Here is a 22,425-nt window from a genome sequence, read left to right as displayed (position 1 = left end):
TTGCAATATTGTGGATCTTTTTATTTGTAACCTTAACAGCAACATTATAATTATTCTAAACTGTAACTAGGGCATCTCTTTAAAAGAACAGGTATACTCGACACGTTTACCTGTGTAAATAAGGGTTACAAATAAATGAATAGGACACTGTACTATCTCAGTAGTGCTTAACACTGTATTCAACTTATGTCCTAAAATGCATTCAACAGTAACTCTGAGGCTACCCGCAATATTGCTTCATACTGTAAAAGAAAAAAACACAATTTATTTCCACATTAATCTAACCATTCAGTTTATTTCTTTAGTTTAGTGAGTACGAAAGTGTAGCCTTGATACTTAGTAGTAGTAGTAGTACTTCTTGTAGTGGCAGCAGTTCTCTCACTCTTTTCAAACATACACGTCTTAATGTGAAATATATCCCTCCACCTTTTCTCCTTTAAGGGTGTTCCTGGAGAGGCTGGAGCTTCTGGTGCTACTGGACCCAGAGTAAGTTGACTTTTTGTGTTTAACATCACTACTGATTGATCGACTGATTGTCAGACATGCCTCTGATTGTCACTTTGTCTCTGCTCAGGGAGAGCGTGGTTTCCCCGGAGAGAGAGGAGCTGCCGGCCCCCAGGGTCTGCAGGGGCCTCGCGGTCTGCCTGGAACTCCTGGAACTGACGGACCCAAGGTGAGCCCAACATCTGGTCTGAAACCAGGGACACAGATTTTCACATAATGAACAGTCACCACCTGAACTGCACTCATACATTTGGCCAGTACATTCCTATTAAATGCAGCAGCAGCTACACATTAATGTGAGCATGTGATTACCTAACGATAAACTAAAGTGTTTGTTAAGTTGAGTTGAAGTGTGTTGACAAGTTATTGTGCAAAAATGGTTCAACTGAGGTGGTTTAACACCCAGATCCTGACATGTCACGTCTGTGGGGTTAGCTGTGTGAGATAGCACCTCTGCTTAGTGTTCCTGAAGGAAATGAAAGGTCATGTTTTAGGTGTTAATGTTGGGGTGTCTGAGGAAACACAAGAGGATAAACAAGAGTAGACAGCAAAATACAAGTGTTTGCTTCACAGATATATTCTTATTCACTATTTTCTGCTTACTGGATAATAGTACTTTTTCAGGACTCAAGATTATTATTCAAATAAAGAAAGAACCAACCATGTGTTAAACTAGTCACAACCAATAGAAATAATGAATTGCTTACATCCCCGGGTTCCCTACCTATTGCTCCTACAAAAAATAAGACATCTAGTAAGTAAAAAATATGAAGCATTCCTTTGAAGAAATATACCTAATCACCCAGTATAAGATCACATTATTAGTGGGATATGGATCTGCACAAATATAATCATCTTCTCTACATTGTTAAACACCCAGGAGCTCAGAGTATTTCCAATGAAGCAAGCCGGCCACTTGCTTATCAGCCATCAAATAATTCTATTTACTGCAGTGAGTCGTCACAATTGCACTGTGAGCCGAAGAAAAGCTCCAAGCGGCTGCAACTCTCACTGTTGTTATCTGGTCAGATTTTAATCCCAGTTCACAGGTTTACTTCCCTTCAGGTCAGACAGCAGCAGATAGAGAGTCTGAGGATTATAGAGCTGATGTGAGAGGGAGTGTGATGGTGATTATGGAGGGACAAAAAGACATTTTGTGGAGCTCGATTCTAAAAAAGATGCAAAACGATTTGTTTCAATATACAAATTGTACTGTTTACCCCTGCAGTCAGTTTGAATGTATTCCCAGCCAACATGGCGGCGGTGTGAGCCCTGTGGTTCTCCAACTGGAGATACTCCAGTCTGACGCTGCTGTAGAAAGCACTGCTGATAAGCCTGACGACTTATGACCAGGAATAACCCTGCTGGATAAATATCTGCTTTTCCCTCCATTATCTTGGTTTTCATATATTGAATAAAGATTTTCTTGTTTTAAAACTCAAATTACTACTTAAAATACAGAATTGAATGTCATATCAAAAGAAAATGTGGGATTTGAGATAATGTTTATGTCTCACAGTGTTCCACTAATTAGTTCATTGTTTCTCTACACTTTAATTAGATTTGTTCCGCGAGGGTAAAGTTTATATGAGGCCAGCTGCTGAACAACCTGTGTCAGGTTAATCATAATACTCCAAGCTGTTTTGTATTTTTACAATCCTCTGGTGCTCTACAAAGCATGGCCACGACTCTCATTTGTTTTGACAAAAGCAATCTGAAATCAGTATGGCACATTCTCACGTCCGCAGCAGGTGCTGACACTCAGTTATTCAGAATACAAACAGACGGAATAACGCGTTCTGTCTATTGTCTGTGCATAACGTCCACTATGTGTGCTCCATCGTAGGGAGCCATTGGACCTGCTGGTACTGGTGGAGCTCAGGGCCCCCCCGGCCTGCAGGGTATGCCCGGAGAGAGAGGATCTGCCGGCATTCCTGGACCCAAAGGAGACAGAGTAAGCCATGATGGAAACAAAGTGTTAATACATATATATTTTATCATTTGATTTCTATTGTGACATGCCTTTACCCATCTCAGGTTCTGACTGTTTACATTTTCTTGAATTTCCATAGGGTGACCTTGGAGAGAAAGGACCTGAAGGTGCTTCTGGTAAAGATGGTGGAAGAGTAAGTGACTGTCCTCCATGTTTTTTTTATAAACGATAAAAAGTTGTTAATGGCTGTAGCTTTACTCATGTAATGCATCACAAAAGTCCATTTGTTAAATCTTTAAACAGTGGATGATCATTCGATTTTCAATAATACTTTCAAAACACAATTCTGGTGTCAATTTGTCCTTACACTCTTCTGCTGTTTCCTGTTGCAGGGTCTCACTGGTCCCATTGGTCCTCCTGGTCCTTCCGGCCCCAACGGAGAGAAGGTGCGTGCACGCTGATGATTTGAATCGAATTGCCTCGCTGTCTGATTTCTGTATTTATGTTGTACATTATGTTTAACATGTATCTGAACCCACTGTTCAGAGCTAAGTGTGTGTTGCTAATGTTTCTGTGTTTTCCTCCAGGGAGAATCTGGTCCCGCTGGTCCTTCTGGAGCTCCTGGTACCCGTGGTGCTCCTGTAAGTGTCACAATTTGACAATATTTACAATAGACTTTTTTTATTTCTAAAGATATAACATAATAAAACCTCATTAAATAGTAGCTTTTCCTTTAAAACCCATATTCTGGTATATTAAAGACGATAGGTATTAAATGATAGCTCTCAGTGTTAACGTTTTTGAACCTGTTTCTTTCACTTTTATTGAGCTCTGCAGCCTGAACTAACTGCCTCTCGTCCTTCCTCTCTCAGGGTGACAGGGGTGAGACTGGACCTCCTGGGCCTGCTGGATTTTCCGGACCCCCTGTAAGTAACAACAACTCTGACGAGCACTTAGCTCTGCTGTTGTCTGAAGGCCATGTCTCCAGGGACATCAACTAAATGTCAGGACATGTTGTCTGTGGCCCTAGTCTTGGGTGTGGACATGAGAGCAAAGTTATCAAAGAATATTTTTTTATCGTTGTAGAATTTCTGTTCAGTGATAAATATGTATAATAAATCTCTGTGAAAATAATTTTACAAATGATTTAAATAACTTACATTTCAAACCTAACCCATTTTGTAACCATGCAGACAGGAATAACAAAAATAGCAACAAGCTAATATCTTGAATGTTTAAATATAACTCAGTAACACTTAGTGTAGGTTGTATTTCCTGTTAGAATAAAACATGCATTTACATAGATTGTACTAAAAATACAAGAGTAGAGACTTTTAAAAACTACCAATGTAAAGCTAGTTAGGAAAATATTAGGGTATATATATATAAGCTAATATGAAACAGAGGTTCAATGCCGTTATTTTATTCTCAAATTTAAAAAAACTGATCCAAACAATACCTCATATTTTGTTGTAAAATCAGATGTTTGAATTGATTATTTTCTTTGAACAAAAGAGTCATGCGCTAAGAACCCACAGACCTGACACAGTTTCTTATTTCAAGCCTCTTCACCTCATGTCTTTTGTGTCTTGGCTTATTGTGTTGTGTACTCAGTGCATTCATCTGTGGAAAGAAATGACTGCGTAGACAGTCGGAAGTCTTTATTTCCCCTACCCATTTATTTCCTCCCAAAGACTCCAGGCAGACATAAATGTTTTTAATAACCTGCATCCTTCCTAATGGATCGTTATCAATATTTTTGTCACACCTCAGTTTGTCGTGCTATTTTTTTCTTTTTTCTAAGTTTTGCTATGATTCATTATTTAATTCATGTCAGGATGAATAACACTACATGGTTTCTAAATCATTTTTGTTTCGCGGCTCACAGACAGAAGCATCACAGCCCATCACCACGTAGGCTGAGAACAGACAGGGATGCTACAGGAAACATTAACAGCTCATATTGAATATTTTGACACACTTTTAACTGCTCCTGTTGAAGCAATCGCAACTTAAATTACCTTTAGTGAGTTGAAAGGCACACAGGTGAACATTAAAACAAGTTTAAAAAAAGCCACTTAAGATATCCTGACTTTAATATCGTAGAAAGGTCAAACTTCAAAATCAAATATTGCAACTCGTAACATTTTCCCGAGCCATAGAACACATTATGTTATTGTTTTGCAGGCCGAGTAGTACTAACTATGACAAGTTAGATGACCTTATGTCATGTGTATAACTGGTTGAGTACCCCTTTAATCAAATGTCTTGTTGTTTAACGGCTGACATATTTCATACATTCAACTGTTTCTGTCTGTTTATTTCAGGGCTCTGACGGTCAGCCTGGTATCAAGGGAGAGATGGGAGAATCTGGACAGAAGGGTGACGCTGGAGCCCCCGGACCCCAAGGACCTTCTGGTGCCCCAGGACCTTCAGTGGGTGTTTTTTTTCTTTGCCTAAAGCCTAAATTATAGTCGGGTTACACCAAAACCGTTGATGTTCAAAGCCTAGTGCAGTTTTACTTTTGCAATCAAAAACATTAAACAATGGCGGGCCCAACACTGACACAAGAAATGCTATGCTATGCTCAAATGCTTAATAATGTATTGTACACTCTGTTATCCGTTCCAGGGTCCTACCGGTGTTTTCGGACCTAAAGGTGCTCGTGGTGCTCAGGGACCTTCTGTGAGTAACTTTTTCAGAAATAAAAAGCAGTGTTATACTTTTATATCACTGCAGTAAACGCACATTGTGTTTGATTGTTTCTGGCTTTGTCTAAATGAATCTTTGTCTTTCAGGGTGCCACTGGTTTCCCCGGAGCTGCTGGCCGAGTTGGACCCCCTGGTCCCAATGTAAGTTCACAAATACACCCAACTGGCTGCTTGTGCATGGAACTGAAAAGTGTTATTTGTGACTATAGTCATCCTCCTGACATGTTGTAGGGTAATCCTGGAGCTGCTGGACCCGCCGGCCCTGCTGGTAAAGACGGACCCAAGGGAGTGAGAGGAGACGGTGGACCTCCAGGCCGACAGGGTGACGCTGGGCTCCGCGGCCCTGCTGGGACATCTGGAGAGAAGGGAGATGCTGGAGAAGACGGCCCCCCTGTGAGTTTGTCTTACTTTTCTCATATTTAGCCTTATAACACTCCAGTCCCTTCTGGGCTTTACATAAGCTCATGGACCTTGTGATGCCGATCGCATCCTAGCACCCACATGTTTAGCCACTCTTTCTCTTTCTCTTCAGACTGCAGTCTCCTTGAACATTTTCAAGGTGAACACAGGTGTTCATTATAGAGAAAGAAAGGGTTAAATCTGTTTGTCTTTTACATTTCTGTAGCCTTTTTCATAGCTCTTTTTTTCACAGCCCAAAGAGCCAATTTGATCAGTAATGAACAGCAGCAGGGTACACTCTCCATTAATACACAGCTCTCAGTGTCCATCACTGACTGTAATAGACGACCGAGACATCTGACAGCACAGGGCACGATAACCCCAGTGACAGAATAATGACAGGACCCCAGGCTTTTACGTTGCACACACACACACACACACACACACACACACACACACACACACACACACACAGACACACACACACACACACACACACACACACACACAACCCCTCATAAACACATGCTGAGAACCTGTCAAGATAATGACATATCACACATGATTGCATACTCAGAAAAGGCATGTTCTGTGTTGTCACTCCAACCATGTATAGATAACAGCTATGAAAACTTGAACCCTCTATCAACACGTCAAAGTCTTTGGCAGCTGAACTATAAGGTCGCAGATGTCACTTAGATTATATTGTGAGCATGTTTCACAGCAGGACATGTGGCAGAGTGGACTGGTGGTGGTGCAGATGAAGTACATACCTGTACGTGATGGACAGATCGATGCTTATCTGTCCTGCTGCCATTGTTAGATGTGTTATCCCAGTGGGAGAAAATGACATGAGCTATAAATCAAAAAAAGAAATGGAATGAAACTTAAGTACACAAAAGAAAGAACAGAAAACTTGCCAGAACCCAATCTTAAAAATGACTAGCTGTTATATTATATTAAGCACATGTCAACATTAATACATGATGACTTAAACAAGTCTCTGCTGGTTGGGTGGTAACTGTCAGTTTAACTTAAAGTCTGACATGTGGCCCTGACTTCAAATCAGTTTTTCATATAATTTATATAACGTGATAGTTACATCTTTAAGGTTGTGGTAGTTGGATTTTGTTACCTCGTACAGAGCCAGGCTAGCTATTTCCCCCTGTTTTCAGTCATTGTGCTAAGCTAAGCTAACCAGCTGCTTACTATAGTTCCCTCATTGCGCACAGACATGATATTGCTATGAAGTGAATCAGCGTATTTCTTCAAATGTCCAACAAACAATTTCTTTGAGGTGTTTATCCGTTTGTACATTAATACATTGGCCACATCGTATGTATGGTCTCAGATCAGCTTATTGCCATGTCAGTGAGATGTGTCGGTACAGAAATGCCATAGAGATAATTTAATTATAATGAAAGGTCTGTTTTATGTAACTGTCACAATAAAGACGACCACAGAGAATTAACACGTTTATTTTTCAACCGTAAAAACCACTCTGTCCGTGGTATGGTTTTATGATGTGTCTGCAGTTGAAGGATTATTTTAAATATGAAAAAACGCCACTGAAACACAACAGTAATGAAATCATGTCAAACGATTTGACTGCTGATACATTTACTAACCATTAAATCTCTTTCTCTCCTCTCAGGGTCCTCATGGTCCTTCAGGTCCTCAGGGTCTGGGCGGATCACGCGGTATCGTGGGTCTGCCCGGACAGCGTGGAGAGAGAGGGTTCCCCGGCCTGCCTGGACCTTCTGTGAGTAACATACTGTTATTATTTATTATTATCAAATAATTGAATGTACAAATTAGGGCTGCAATTTAAACTTTTTTCATTTTCAATTTACTTTCGTTTTTTTTGTACAATAAATTGATTACTTATTTCCTAATTTAATAGTGAGAGATTCCGTTCAATTTTTTAGAGCCCAATAACTATAAAACATATTTAATTTACAATATAAGAGCTTAGATAATTAATTGATTATCCAATACAATATTGAACCAAGCAACTTAATAGAGAGAATATTATAGCAATTGTTTTCATTGTAAAATAACCATTTCAGTTTTCAACAGAATTGAACTACTTCATTGTATGTATTGGCTGCCTGTCTTTGTATTGTGTGATTGGAAATTGGACACAATTTAATGGTCTTTTGATTGGTATATTCATTAAGTTTTAAAATAATAATTGTTGCCCAACACAATTATATAAAATATAGTAAAATGGAGCAAGTTGATCGGCTGGAACTCAGAAACCTTAAACTATAAGCCATGATCAGAATGAATCAGTGATATGACTATTACTGCAACGTTTCTTAGATGATGGGAAGATTACTAAACATTGGCTGTTCACTGCAGAGATGAAGTGTTCTTCTTTCACTGCTGCAAGTGACAGTCTGGTAGAGAGGCTGTTATATATATTCATGAACCTGCCCTTAGAGCACGCTGCCTAATGTGTTGTCACTCCGTCGAGTAGAAACACAGACAGGCTCTGGACCGTCAGGCTGCTGCGGTCTGATTGAATCACATTCACATCACGTCTCACATGAGAACAGCCAGGACTCTTCTCCTGGTGATCTGATCCATTTGATGCACAGTGTGACGAGAAGGCTCCCCTGCTTACACCTGTCACTGTTTGATATGTGACATGAGCTGTGTCCTGGATTTACAGCATCTCAGTCTTCACGTGCTTCATTATTCATCAGTAGACATGAAATGAACGCCAAGAAATGGTGATGCCAAAACTCACCCAGAGATGTTTCATAAGCTTTAGTATCAAAACTGGAGTTTGAACTGCAGACATAGTTAATGTAATGTTCTGTAGTTGCTTCAACTTTGGTCACTTTGAAGAAGCAGATACTTACACCAGTATTTCAAGGATGAGGCAATATTGTGCTATGTTCTTCATCTTTAAATGTGATGATATCAGAAGTAATAATAATAATAACTGTATTATTATAGCACTTTTTTTGTACATCAAATGAAGCTCAAAGTGGTCTCCATGATGCCATTTACAACAAAGTAGTAATAATAGTAGATATAAAATAAAAAACAATGTATTTCATTAAAATAGAATAAAAGATCCAACTAAAATAATAGGCAGATCATTCAAATGCTATTTCCTGGTGAGAATGTGTGGGTAAATGATATGAGAAATTGTATCCCTGGGTGATTAATAGTGTCTTATTATTTAACATGTATTTAAGTGGTAATAAATCCTCTTCTCTCTCTCAGGGTGAGCCCGGAAAGCAGGGAGCTGCTGGTGGCAGCGGAGACCGCGGACTCCCTGGACCTGTGGGACCCCCTGGCCTCACTGGACCTTCAGGAGAGCCTGGCAGAGAGGTCAGAGAGTGGGCAGATTGACATCTGCCACATTGTATTTAGTCTCTTTATATTCAATGATAGAAATTGCAGGATCTCTGTATGAAGGCCAATCTGATTAAAATGCACTGCTATTTGTAGCATGTTCCATTAGCATTATGTTTACACCGTATTATCAGCGTGTTTCTTGGAGCGGGGCTCATTATGCAGCTGATCAGTATTCAATAGGACATCTGGCTGGAGGTGGAAGCTATTAACACTCAATATTGTCATGTGACAGGGCAACTCTGGATCTGATGGACCTCCTGGTAGAGACGGTGCTACTGGAATGAAGGTGAGAAAAACACAATCACACTACATAAGATACATTACGTCAGAAAGCTCTAGTCTATGTTGTCGGGTGCTGGAGGGATTATGCTTTGATTCTTCATGTGTGAAATGTGAATTGCATTAATGATGGGAATAGATTTGTTCCCTAATTGGCTGACAGCACCACCTAATTCAAATCACGTATACCTGCTGGATGAATTTCCCCACTATGCTTAAATATAAGTGACTTATTTAATGAGATGAACTGATGAACGCTGATGTAATTGCATATCTGAAACTGCATGTCCAATATGTGAATAGGTATTGCAACATGGGTCTGGCAATTCACCAGTATTGATGAAAAACGCATCATTTAATAAATGAAATAGTGAAAAATAAGTTAATTTGATAATATTGTGTTAATTTTCCAGCACCCCCCAATAACTTTTGATTATTTCAATTCTCACTCACATCTCATACACAAACAAGTGTGATTCATTGGCCAGAAAAACACAAAGTGCACAAAATAAACATTTAGGATGAATTTAACTGACAGTTTTATTCCATTATTGTATTTGTCCTATTAATATATATAATAAACGTGATAATATTGTTATAGTGAATTCTTTTAAACACAATATGTAGGGGAAATCTGATATCACAGCCCTATATTGCACATTTTATTCAAAATGGAAGGAGTTTGTCAATGATTTGACATTGAGTAAGAACACATAGCAAATTGGAACTTTTCACAAAATGTTGATCTCAACCTTTCTACATCCAGCTCAGCCTTTAGCTAGGTAGCAGTGATGTTACTGTGCAGTGTGTGTGTAGCTCTCCTCTCATGACTGACCCTCTGATCTCTGTGCTGCAGGGTGAACGCGGTACCACTGGTCCTGCTGGAGCTCCAGGTGCTCCGGGCGCTACTGGTGCCACTGGCCCAGTCGGCCCCACCGGCAAACAGGGAGACCGCGGAGAGTCTGTGAGTAACTCCAACACCAGGGACATTGTCATTAAATACAAAATAAACATTGATGTGAAGTTTGTTTCTTATTATTAGGTAGACAGCAGGTATTATTTGTAAAAGGTTGAAATTAGCATATGGTCATAAAGGAGAGTAAGACCTATGGCTAATGTAATATCCTTGTATTTACACTTTTCTACGTATAATACATTAATATGTCCTTAAACACACCTTGTTGCAAATGTATCTTAATCCTATGTCACCTTAGGGCTATGTCTGTTACAGTATAGTACTGATCAAGCAATAAAGATGGATAATGGCACCATTTAATTTCAATATATGTTCATTAAGATACACGATATGTTAACTGCCAGATCAAAAAACAACAATCCACAAACATTCAGAAAACATTATAACACCTATTAATATTAACAGATAATAACACAGTAATGGGAGGTGTTTGTTCAAAGCAGTGCTCTTGTGATTTAAGATGGTTCTGTGACATGCCCACCTTTGGTTTCCCTTCACAGGGTGCACAAGGACCTGCTGGTTCTTCAGGACCTGCTGGAGCCAGAGGAATGCCAGTATGTGTTTTTTTCAGTTTTGAGTTATTGAAATAATAAAATCATTTTTTTCTGAGACAGTGTTTCTGTTTCTGCACAATACATTCTAATGCAACAGAAAAAACAAAAAATGTTCCTAATGAATATGTTCTCAGGGACCTCAAGGACCCCGTGGTGACAAGGGTGAGTCTGGAGAGAACGGTGAGCGAGGACAGAAGGGACACAGAGGTTTCACTGGTCTGCAGGGTCTGCCCGGACCTCCGGTAAGCATTCACACTGAATTTAAATCCATCTGCTTTCAGACCTTTGTGTTCAGGATATCTGCATTGTATACCACTTCAGCTAGATCATTCGTTCTATTAATGCTGTGTGCGAATACAAAAGGATTTTAAAAGGCTTCGATTGAACATGATGAATGTTGCAGAAACCCTGATGTTTGAATTGTATCTGTTTAGGGTCAAAATGGAGACCAGGGAGCGACTGGAGTTAATGGACCTTCTGGACAAAGAGTGAGTACTGAAGCTGTGAAAACACTTGGTGTTTGTTGAATTCCACTTTGAATGGAAAGACTAATGAGATTTGTTTCTTGACATGCAGTGTCTTTCATGCATACAATCAACATCTCTGTGTGTTTATAGGGACCACCTGGACCTGTTGGACCAAGTGGAAAGGATGGTGGAAACGGTATGCCAGGACCCATCGGACCCCCTGGACCTCGTGGTCGCGGTGGAGAGACCGGCCCCTCTGTGAGTAATCACAAGAACAGATCTTCTCCTTACAATGTATCAGGCTAAAAATACTTAGCAAGAAACCATTTTTGTGATACTGTTACCCCTACCATACCCCTACCCTACAATATTGTGAATCATGTCATCTTGCAGTGCTGACCCCATCTCATACATGCCATGTGATGTGACCTGCTAATATACATCACTTAGTCATCTTTATAAACAGATCAAGTTGTTAATACAGTTAAAAACTTAATTAAAGGACAAATGAAAAAGGGGTTTTAAAAAGACTACTAAGATGTAGAAGGCGATCCAGTTGGCATCACTTGAGCTTGTTTGTGACAAAAGCAAACAGAACAGATTGCAGCCTTTTCTCCAAACATTTGTGGTGATAGAAGAATAATCCACCATCTGTGAGCAAGACAAATAATAACCCTTTGTATCTTTGTTATTTTCCTCTCAGGGTCCCGCTGGTAACACTGGACCCCCCGGTCTTCCTGGCCCCCCCGGCCCTGGCATCGACATGTCTGCTTTCGCTGGTCTGGGCCAGACTGAAAAGTCCCCCGATCCTCTCAGGTACATGAGGGCCGACCAGGCTTCCGGAAGCCTCCGTACGCACGACGCCGAGGTCGACGCCACTCTTAAATCTCTCAACAACCAGATCGAGAACATTCGCAGCCCCGAGGGATCCAGGAAGAACCCGGCCCGCACCTGCAGAGACCTGAAGCTCTGCCACCCCGACTGGAAGAGCGGTGAGTGACAGAGCCAGGGATTGGTCAAATTGGGATGAGATGATGAAAATGGCAGAAGTTAGGAGACATTTTAAATTGGCAACAGTTTGGAGAAGTCAAAATGTAGGTTCATTATAGTTTGTGTAGTCTGGGTGTGTTTGAATTTGACTGATCCAGAGTCAATACATTTGTACGATAACATTTCTACTGTTATCAGCTTTTTAGCAAAGAGTAGGTTGTATGGAGCTGATGTTTTTTCTTTCCTGTAGGCGAGTACTGGATCGATCCCAATCAGGGATGCACCATCGACGCCATCAAGGTGTTCTGCAACATGGAGACAGGAGAGTCTTGCGTCAAGTCCAAGCCCGACAGCATCGCACGCAAGAACTGGTGGTCCAGCAAGAGCAAGGACCGCAAACACGTCTGGTTCGGAGAGACCATGAATGGAGGATCCCGCGTAAGTGCCACCAAGTTTTACATCTTCCTGCACATCAGCTGATCTCCAACTTCTCTCCCATTAGTACACAGTGTTCACAGACTGACTATTGAGGTCAGCTTTTGATTAGAATTAAGGCTCAAGTCTTTTGAATGAAAAGAAGTCTGAGAAAGATGGATGTTAATTTCCGCCTAATGACAGCTGGGATGAGTTATACCCCGTAGATGCATAGATAATGGGCACAGAGAACAGTTTCCTTAAACACTAAAACATGGTTATTCTTACGTGTTCAAGTAATACAAAAATCACGCAACTGTGATGGAAACTTGTGAAGCAATGGAGACAGGACTCAGAGTGACACGAGGAGAACACTGATGGTTTATTTGGAGCTTCGGCCGGAGAATTCACAAGACATGTTGTTTGCCACGAGTTGACACCACGGATGCCAAACCAATTCTGAAGATCCCTACCCCAGACCCATGTATTTAGCTGGTTCTGAGAGAATAATCAACATGCTGCATACCAATGTAAAGCGCTATAACACCTCTATCAGCTGACGCCAACAGGCAGGAACAGGGAGACAAAACACTAAGAGCAGAGCACCCACGGCTACAGGTGCCTGAGCTCAGTGAGGTCATTACAAACTGATAAACTGGGTCAAAGTTATGGGCCTAGGAAAATATTTCCCCAACAGCAACAGCCTTAGTAACAGAGACATTAGCTGTGATTCTGACCTTCTCTTCCTTACCTGTGGCCCAATGCAGTTCAACTACGGTGATGACAGCCTTGCAGTCAACACTGCTGCCATTCAGATGACCTTCCTGAGACTGCTGTCCACCGAGGCGTCTCAGAGCCTCACCTACCACTGTAAGAACAGCGTGGCCTACCTGGACGCCTCCACGGGCAACCTGAAGAAGGCTTTGCTGCTGCAGGGCTCCAACGACGTGGAGATCAGAGCCGAGGGCAACAGCCGCTTCACTTACATCGTGATGGAGGACGGCTGCACGGTAAGATGGGACACATTCAACATGCACGCACAGGACACACAGTATTTCATGTAAAAATGATGTGCATGTACTGAATCCAAAACATTTATACGATTCGCTTTCCCTTCATGACAGATGGTAGGAATTGTCTCTCTTTCTCTCTGGTGTTTACTAGTGAGAATCTCATTTTGAAGAAGTCAAAGGTCTCTAACAGCCGCTGTGATTATTCTCTCCATACAGAAACACACAGGACAGTGGGGCAAGACAGTGATCGAGTACAGATCGCAGAAGACCTCTCGCCTGCCCATTGTAGACATTGCCCCCATGGATATTGGAGGATCAGACCAGGAGTTTGGAGTGGAAGTCGGTGCAGTCTGCTTCTTGTAAAGAACGAGGGAGCGATATGAAGAGAAAGAAGAAGTGGAAATTTGAACGGAATTAAAAAAAGAAAGAGGAGCACTTCAGAAAGGAGAGAAAAAGAAAAATCAAGACACTAAAAATGGGACTTTTATAAAGTAAAAATTGCTTTTTTCCAAGTCGAACTCTCCGCAGGATATCTGCACTGAATGGCACTAGCAACTGTCATCTGTGATTCATCGCCCCCCTTCCTATGGACACTTCCAAAAAGCCCCCATTGCATCCTGGGTGAACAGCTGCCCCCCCCCCCCACACACCACCTACCCCACCCCGTGAACAAGAAAGAGGAAGTATGAGGAGAAAACCAGGGAACTAGAGAGAGACAAAATGTGTTGGTGTTATTTATTTATTGTTTAGGTTTGGGTCCCAGGTGTGGTAGGACTGAGGTTGTTGCTAAGTAATAAAAGCCCACCATTTAAAAAGAAAAACATATCCACCAACCTCTCCTACTTCCTCTCCTCTTTTCGAACCACCCCATCGCTCCTGTACCATATCCACTAAAGCATACATATCTCTTTGAAACCAAAAATGTAGCTACATAGAAAGTGCAGGTGTTCCTATTTCTACCACCAGTGTGTATCAGAAAGTTACTGTGTATTATAATAAAAATCAATGGTGCTATTGTTGTAAAACAGTCTGTATTTTTTTAAACAACCATATGTAGCGACTTGTATATATGTATATATATGTATATGTGAGTATACGTATATATACAGTTCCTCAGAGAGATCATTGGTGATGAATGTCCCTGCATCACCCCTAAACAAACGTGATGACCTTTTACTATCAAGGCCAATTGGAGTTAAAAACTGAATTAAATGTACTTTTTTAGTTTTGTTTTAATATTTTAAAGCTACCTCACACTAAAAAAACAAATCATACTGAGGCCTTCTCCCCTTAAGCTTCGCATTCACACCCCTGTATTACCATTAATATGACCAATAGAAGCTTGGTCATGAAAGCCCAGTCTGCTGCCCCCACCCCCCTAATTTGTTGTGACCCTTGACCCCGCCCCGCTCTACTTCCTCCCATCAGCCCCTCACACAGAGCGTGCCCTCTGCCTCGGCCTGCACACACACACACACACACACACACACACACACACACACACACACACACACACACATACACACACACACACACACACACAAACACACACATACACACACACAGCTGAAGAGATTCTTAGCGTGTTTGACTTTGTTGCTCCGATCTACAGCCAGTGCTGAGGGCTCGCTTGTGTGAGGTTGTGTATATTTTTTATTATTAATAATAGTATTATTATTAATAATAATAGCATTATTATTATTATATTATTATGATCATGACTTGTTTTTGTTACGTTTTAATTAATGTAAATTGGAAATAAAAGACAAAACCAAGTAACAGGCTGAAGTTGCTTTTTATTAATATCATGTTCTGTTCTCCCCCTCCTTGAAATATCGGGGGCAGCGTTTTGACTCTTTCCAAGAAAACTCCTTAAACATTTCAAAGTGACCTGCTGCCACTGCGTGTTGTTGTGGTGATGCCCTGATATGCCTCCAGGGGGAGAAACACCTCAGATCTCAAGAAAAGGAGTGAACGCTGTGATTTTGTTGACTGATCTGTGAAAAAGGTGGAAGTGGTGAAAGTTCACATCATGTCTCAATGTAAAATAGTCTTTCAATGACTTGTCACACATGGTAGAGTAGAAATAGGAAACACTGCAACCCATGATCAGCTCATTCTGTGAATTGATCATGTCTTTCTGTACTTTTCTTCATCCTCTTGCCTTTTTTTCAACCTACTGTAGAAATAAAAGGTAGAAGCATTCCTGTGAACAAAGTGGAGCAACGTTTCTTTTATTGTTTATATATCTTTTGTTGTTTCTTCCTAAAATCACTTTTTGATAGATGATTTATTATGCAATGTAATGGTTGTCAATCTCTAACTTTACAAGATAAAAACAAACAGGAGTGAACATTCACTGGGACAGAAAAACATTGGCAATAAATAAAATACAATACAGAAAAAATATGCACGTTGACATGCTTGGTTCTTGAGTTTGGGGTTATCAGTATCATTGTACTATTTATGAGCTTAAAAAAATAAGGATTGCATTTGGGCAAATTGACATCTGACATATGAACAGTAGATGTAGCATTTGTGACAGACACAAAGCACTCAGGAGATGTTCTGAGAGCGTAAAGTTACATTAACAGTGCTTCAGAAGTTTATCCACACTGAACAAATCGACACACATCAACCTTGTACTCAAAGTTAAACTGATACTAGATCTAATTCACAGTATCAAGTAATCAACATTAACTTCTTCCAGTCTCTCTCTGCTAGTTACAAAGCACACACACCACATTTAGCACATTACAGTACACAGGAAGTTGTCTTATACTAAGGTTTAGCCTCAGCTCCTATCCCAACTGTTAGATAATATGGGGCACAGTTATCTTTATTACATCTATAAACACTTAAAAGGTTGTAACTACACTAGAATCCGTGAATGATCAAAGACACATAATTGATAATTATGTGATGCTTTACTTAGGCACGTATCCCTTGTTTTGATATAACTTAGTAAATAGTAATAAAATCAAGTAGAAAAACCTTTAATTAGTCATAGATTTGAACAATTTCGGAAAAAATGTGTACATAGTGTGTGGGTTAGAAATACCTTTTTTTCTCCTTTAATATCCTGCCAATAATGTTGCAACCCCTCAGAATTGACCCTGGAATTCTTTTGGGGGCTCTTTTGGTCCAGACTAAGAGTCTCTATTTGTGTTGAAAAGGACTGCTTATCATATATTTACAAAACAACATTTACACATCAGGAATTGCATACATTTTAATATTGCAGGTGTTACATGTAAACTGAGAAGGTTATTCCATTTATTATTAAAGGGTTTTGTTTTTGTTTTTCTGTGGCTGGAAAAATAATCAATTATAATGAAGCCTTTGTGGAAAATAGGAGCCTGAATGATTTGTAAACAACAATCAGTGTAGAGAGGAACTGAAAAGCAGTACTCAAGAGATTAATTAAAGCAAAACTAAGGGCTTCTCGCAGGACAAACTGCCTCACTAATCTAATTTATGAAAATTATCTATTTCCAAATCGGGCTGAAATGTCTTTGTACCGATCAGTGGCAAGCTGTGTTACAGTAGCTGGCTAGATATTTTAGAGCCGATGGCTGCAGCTCGGGAGACCAAACAGTGCACCCTCAGCTCTAATGGCTTACTGAGAGTACATTTAGATCAGCAGTTATCCACTGGCACAGAAACCACTGGCTTCATCGTGACATCTATTGGGAAAGGCTTAAATAGCATCCTTGCAAAAATAACTTTTTTTAAATGACCCGTTACAATGCACAAAACTCCACATGAGAACAAAAGCGCACAAATGAAACAGGCAATTAGATGAGGACACACATTTAAGTTTGCACGTCTCTCCTTTTCCACCTGATAAACACACTCCTGCTGATTAGTGGCTTTCAAGTGTTCATTAAGGGTCAGTTGGTCAAAGAATGCTAATTACAGCCTAATGAAAGCTAAAAGACCACATGCCATGTTGGGAGAAGAAAGGAGATGGAAGGAAGGAGTACAGAGGGAGAGAAAAGGTTATGAAGTTCAAAGAATCTTCTTTTTTTCTAGTCTTTTTTCCTCCTTTTGCTACTTATTTCTCTCATTGCCCATGCTAGTCAAAAGTGCAAATATTTTCATTTAATTGATACAAATGCAACAGGTAAAGACATATCCAGAAGCATATATAGTAGGAGGGCTCAGTTGTAACACATATAAATAAATATTACAATCGCACACAGCATTTTGAAGCTTATCCGTTGCTCTCCATAAGAATTCCATGTTCATATTATTCCATTTAAATCACAGTATTGAGCATGAGTTCAGAAACCAGTGCTAAGAGTGTCTGTCTCTGTGGGGGTCTTGCGTGGGCTGGGCAAACTCTTCAGGTACTCTAAATGCCTACGGGCTTCAGCTTGGTTCTGCCTCACATAGTACACTACATACACGATGACCATGAAGAACCAAACGAACATTGTCACCAGCATGGCTACATCAGTGGTTTTCCTCTGCAGACTGCAGAAATTCACCCCAGAATCCAACAGTTTGACCAGGGATTGCCCTGCATGCTCGCCCTGGGACCCCGGGTCCTCCCACCTGCTTCCCTCACCCATCCCCCGCACAGAGCTCTCACACATGATCCCGTTGACCGTCTCGGCCTCCAGGTTCAGGGTCTCCATCAGCTCCTGGAGGGTGCAGTCACAGTGCCAGGGGTTGTGGAAGAGGCGCGTTTTTGCCCGGGTGGAGCCAAACTCCTCCCTGCTGGCCTGCCTCAGCTGGTTGTGAGAGAGGTCCAGCAGGCGCAGCTCGGGGCCCAGGTGCCGCAGGGCTCCTGAGGCCAGCGAGTCGATTCGGTTGTGGGACAGGTGCAGGTCCCGCAGGTGGAGCAGGTCCCTGAAGGCGGTCTCTGGGATGCTCCGGATGTAGTTGCGTTCCAGGTGGAGGGAGACAGTTTCCGGTGGGATGCCCTCTGGGATGTCCCGCAGCCCGGCGTCTGAGCACTGCACCGTGGCCGTGTCCCAGGCGCACTGGCAGCTGGCCGGACACTGGGGGGACGCTTGGCCCCAGAGAGCCGAGAACAGGAGAGAGACGCACAGCCACGGATGAAGAACCACTCCTCTACCTCGTCTTCCTCCACTGATGCTGGTACATGTCTCCTCACCCCAGCCTGTGCACATCGCCTCACCATAGCCCCCCGACACACTCCAGGGCCTGGTCACACACAGGCGCGCCAGGAGGATCTGACAGGTTGAGAAAAAAAGGGTCATTTTGGAAAAGATGACTCTCTCTCTCTCTCCCTCTGTGTGTCTCTTTACTAACACATACAATCAGTATGAACACTGACAGTGGACATTATGATGTTGAGATCAAAAAGGTCAGTGGGTAAAGAGATAGACAGCAAAAATAGCTTAAGCTGGTTTATAAATTCACTCCTGCGTGGAGGGACCAGAAAGATACCAAAACATGTAAGAAGACAGGCATGTATTTGCATAAAAAACGTGTTATTCACAGCAGTGATGATAAGTCAAGCATTTGTATTTCTACATTAAAGGGACATAAATCAACACAAAAGATTATCTGAAATCCTTTTTCATGCTGTCTTTTGTGTGTCTCCAATTATAAACCAAAGCCTCACATTACACTCATCAATACACATTCATCTTGTTTATTCCTCAATTTATTTTCCCATGGTGCCATAGCCCTGTAATCATTTTGCCATGAATGGGGGGATAGAGTGCATTATAGAGATGGAGGAGAGAACGGAGGTGGGATCGATAGTCCAAGATGCCTGCTACACTATTAACAGCAAAACATCAGTCCTGCCTGTGTCCCACAGATTCAATAAGTGACAAAGCTGCATGGAAAGAAATACAGCAGTGGTCTGGTGAGCATCTGGTCAGTTATCAAAGTTTCAACAACAAAGAAAAAGCGGTCTGGCTAGACTCAGTTGGAAAAACCTCTGGAGAATAGGCTACATTAGGTCTGCATGTGAGATGTGTGTTTGGCTTTTTTATTGGTATCTATATGAGTAATCCAGAAATGGTTTCATTTTATTCTAGTCCAGACAAGCACAGCTGTTTAATTGTTATTGTTCCAAGACAAAAACATGACACACTCCTTGAATTTGATTATGAGATCATCCTCTCACATGTCAAGCACTTACTTCTGCCTCCTTGTTTTTACAATGGTTAACCTTCATGTGTCTCTATTCTCCTGAATAGAGAGCATAGTGGCCCATAGATTTGGTTGATATCTTATAGTGTCTGACTGATAGCCGTGTGATTAGTGTTTGTTAAGAGCAGAGGTGAATATTTAGTTCAGCAGCTTCGCGATTAACATGCTGAATGCAGATGCATGCAAATCCCTAATTACAAAAAAATAATCATCGCAGCATAATTTGAATGTGAATGAGAAAGGCTGAAAGACAAAGATTGGAGAGGGACTCCCAAAGCAAATTCAGAAGGCACGTGCTGTTGATTGCACAATCCAGTTATTACGATATTGCCCTTTTGGCTATTCAATGTAAAGGACATCATTCAGATTAGAAAAAAACTTAGACTTGCAGCCTTGACTTAAAAGACTATATACCCTAAAGTCTGATTTCCGGTGAGAAATATAATTTAGGCTATAGCCAATTAAATCATTATGGTTAAATAGGTCACCTGGTAAATGGAAAGCTAATGTAACCCTTATAACACATTGTTAAACGTACATGCAAGAAAACGTGCTTCGATCATTTGCAACTTTTTAATCATACAAAATAAGTAACGGGTGTAAAGAAAGCTTTCTTTCTGTTTCCCTCATCTGGTTGCTTTTTGACAGTTTTTGCAAATTAAAAAGCGAAATAAACGACTATAGCCTACAAGCGCAGCACAATGTCACAATATTAGGGATAGTTACTGACTGTATATGCCGACATAGATATTTAAAAAAGAAAACTTACCGTTAAAATTGTTCCTTGTGTAACTTTAGATCCATACAACGTTTTTTAGACTCCGTTTATAGTTTTTTTTCTCCAGATTCTCCCGACCTCAGAATGCTCATCATCTTCTCATCAATTGTAGTTTAATGTTAGGGAAAAACTACGCGGGCAGGAGGAGTAGTGGATCCGCGGTGTGTCGCCTGCAGACGGCTTCATCTCTGCCTGTCGTAACACTGGGTAGTTATAGCAACAAAGATGTGGGGCATCCTCATTCTCTCTCTTTCTGTGTGTGTGTGTGTGTGTGTGTGTGTGTGTGTGTGTGTCGTGCGTGTGTGTCGTGCGTGTGTGTGTGATACAGACTTGAGTCAAACATGTGAGGTGTGTAAGTCCTTATTATTAGGCTCTCGGATTTCTAAGAACAGATGGGTTATAAACCTCCACATGAGATATTAACTTAGATTCTGACAATGATATCTTCCTGCAATGTGATTGGATCCCAGGCAGGTAGTGAATACAGACACTGTACAGTATCCTCAGTTGTTTTAACCTGAAGTAAGAAAGGTAAAGATGCAATAGTGTAGGTGTCAGACTGTTTAGGAGAATATTATATTTCATTTGCAGTCTCACGGTAAAACAACTGAAAACAAGATTTAAGGGAAGGTGCTCCTCCTTCAATTCCTGATGTTATTTGTCCAGGATTAGTAATAGAGGTCACAGAAATAGACCTATTTTATCACTGTGCAAAGACTGCTCACTACAGTGATGCACTGAATGTCACATGAAAAATGAAGAGTGGCATGAAGACGTAGGTAACGCCACATGCATATAAAACAAATGAAAGGTTGGGAACATTGACAGCCACAAACGCTTACAGGGCTCATCATTTACATATAAATAACAAGAATGTGCCTACAGATACAGACAGAAGCGACACATATTGTAGTAAGAGAAAATGTTATTCATAGTGGTTTACTCATAGGACGAATACCCTGCTGGCCCTTTTCTACTATAGTCCGAGAGATATCTGTGGATAAGAGCCCTCAGGGGAAAGGATGGTTGGACAGCCATGATTGCCCCTTGTATCCCTCCTCTGCCTCCACATGTCCTACTCCTTTCAAAACCTGCTCAAAACAAGGACATTTCTCCTCCTGACAAATACAATAAGCACTGCTGCAAGTGTAATTAGTAAATGTTTTGCTCTTGATGGATGATTGTCTCCTAGGTTGCCAGAAACATCACATGCGGACAAGATGAGTTTTGTGGTTACTCAGATACAAAACAAAGGGGAGTGTAATGGGAAAGCACATGATGACAGAGAGAACCACTCAACAACAAACATCTGTTTTCAAGTCTCTAAGCTCAGAATGAATGGCATGATGAAAGCTAAAGAAAAACAGAAATGTGTCCAATATTTATTAAGGCTGTTGGTTATCTGTTGTGGGTGTTCTGGGAGGAAGCAGCTCTAAAAGATGGACAGGCCCAGGAGCAGTTTTCTGATTGATATGTTGACAATGTGAACTCTGGAAAACTTGACTTCAGTGAAGTGAAGCAGTTTGGCATCATCTGTTTGGTTTGGCCGCAGTCCTCCGAGGGGAAAACTGAATCACCCTAACACAAATGTGTAAACAGATCGAGGGCGTGGAAAATATCTGACAGCTAGTGGCAGAAATCCGCTCTTCCAAGACACAGAGTGCAGGCATGGTTAAGATGTCTATTATTTGTTTCATGACGAGAAAAGAGGACAACCACCACAGACTGTGTCCTGGCTGCATGCCTGATGGAGTGCGATAGAGAGATAAAAAGCAGTGGAGCATTTCTTGTAACTATCCTGTCATTCTCTCTGGATTAGACCCACTAACAACAGGTCAGGCTGGGGGCAGGTGTTCTGCTGAGGCTATCGGGAGCCATTTTTCCACTGCGTGGC

The 22,425-nt window shown here is 41.1% G+C and overlaps 2 protein-coding genes across 3 annotated transcripts in view; one reads left to right on the top strand and one right to left on the bottom strand.

Annotated features, from left to right (window-relative positions):
- Positions 1–16,635, top strand: part of col2a1b (collagen, type II, alpha 1b) — a 47,192-nt gene extending 30,557 nt beyond the window's left edge. For both annotated transcript variants that reach the window (XM_079682106.1, XM_079682105.1), the window contains 23 exons: positions 442–486; positions 575–673; positions 2,351–2,458; positions 2,577–2,630; positions 2,830–2,883; positions 3,025–3,078; positions 3,310–3,363; positions 4,765–4,872; positions 5,069–5,122; positions 5,236–5,289; positions 5,380–5,541; positions 7,202–7,309; positions 8,788–8,895; positions 9,155–9,208; positions 10,058–10,165; positions 10,678–10,731; positions 10,866–10,973; positions 11,166–11,219; positions 11,349–11,456; positions 11,902–12,190; positions 12,439–12,626; positions 13,370–13,612; positions 13,832–16,635. In XM_079682106.1, the coding sequence (XP_079538232.1) occupies positions 442–486; positions 575–673; positions 2,351–2,458; positions 2,577–2,630; positions 2,830–2,883; positions 3,025–3,078; positions 3,310–3,363; positions 4,765–4,872; positions 5,069–5,122; positions 5,236–5,289; positions 5,380–5,541; positions 7,202–7,309; positions 8,788–8,895; positions 9,155–9,208; positions 10,058–10,165; positions 10,678–10,731; positions 10,866–10,973; positions 11,166–11,219; positions 11,349–11,456; positions 11,902–12,190; positions 12,439–12,626; positions 13,370–13,612; positions 13,832–13,978 (2,415 nt within the window). In that variant the 3' untranslated portion in view covers positions 13,979–16,635. The remainder of the gene's footprint in view (positions 1–441; positions 487–574; positions 674–2,350; positions 2,459–2,576; positions 2,631–2,829; positions 2,884–3,024; positions 3,079–3,309; positions 3,364–4,764; positions 4,873–5,068; positions 5,123–5,235; positions 5,290–5,379; positions 5,542–7,201; positions 7,310–8,787; positions 8,896–9,154; positions 9,209–10,057; positions 10,166–10,677; positions 10,732–10,865; positions 10,974–11,165; positions 11,220–11,348; positions 11,457–11,901; positions 12,191–12,438; positions 12,627–13,369; positions 13,613–13,831) is intronic.
- LOC307039753 (leucine-rich repeat-containing protein 3-like) lies at positions 15,834–20,902 on the bottom strand. The gene is made up of 2 exons (XM_079682123.1): positions 20,523–20,902; positions 15,834–18,819 (listed from the first exon to the last, which is right to left on the bottom strand). Exon 2 carries the CDS (start codon positions 18,754–18,756, stop codon positions 17,902–17,904), a length of 855 nt encoding a protein of 284 aa, XP_079538249.1. The 5' UTR covers positions 18,757–18,819; positions 20,523–20,902; the 3' UTR covers positions 15,834–17,901.
- Positions 20,903–22,425: the final 1,523 nt, after the last annotated feature.

The sequence above is a fragment of the Notothenia rossii genome, assembly GCF_949606895.1.
Source record: "Notothenia rossii genome assembly, chromosome: 5".
Lineage (NCBI taxonomy): Eukaryota > Metazoa > Chordata > Actinopteri > Perciformes > Nototheniidae > Notothenia > Notothenia rossii.
The sequence above is the reverse complement of the archived record's forward strand: the minus strand, read 5'-3'. Positions and strand labels throughout refer to the sequence as shown.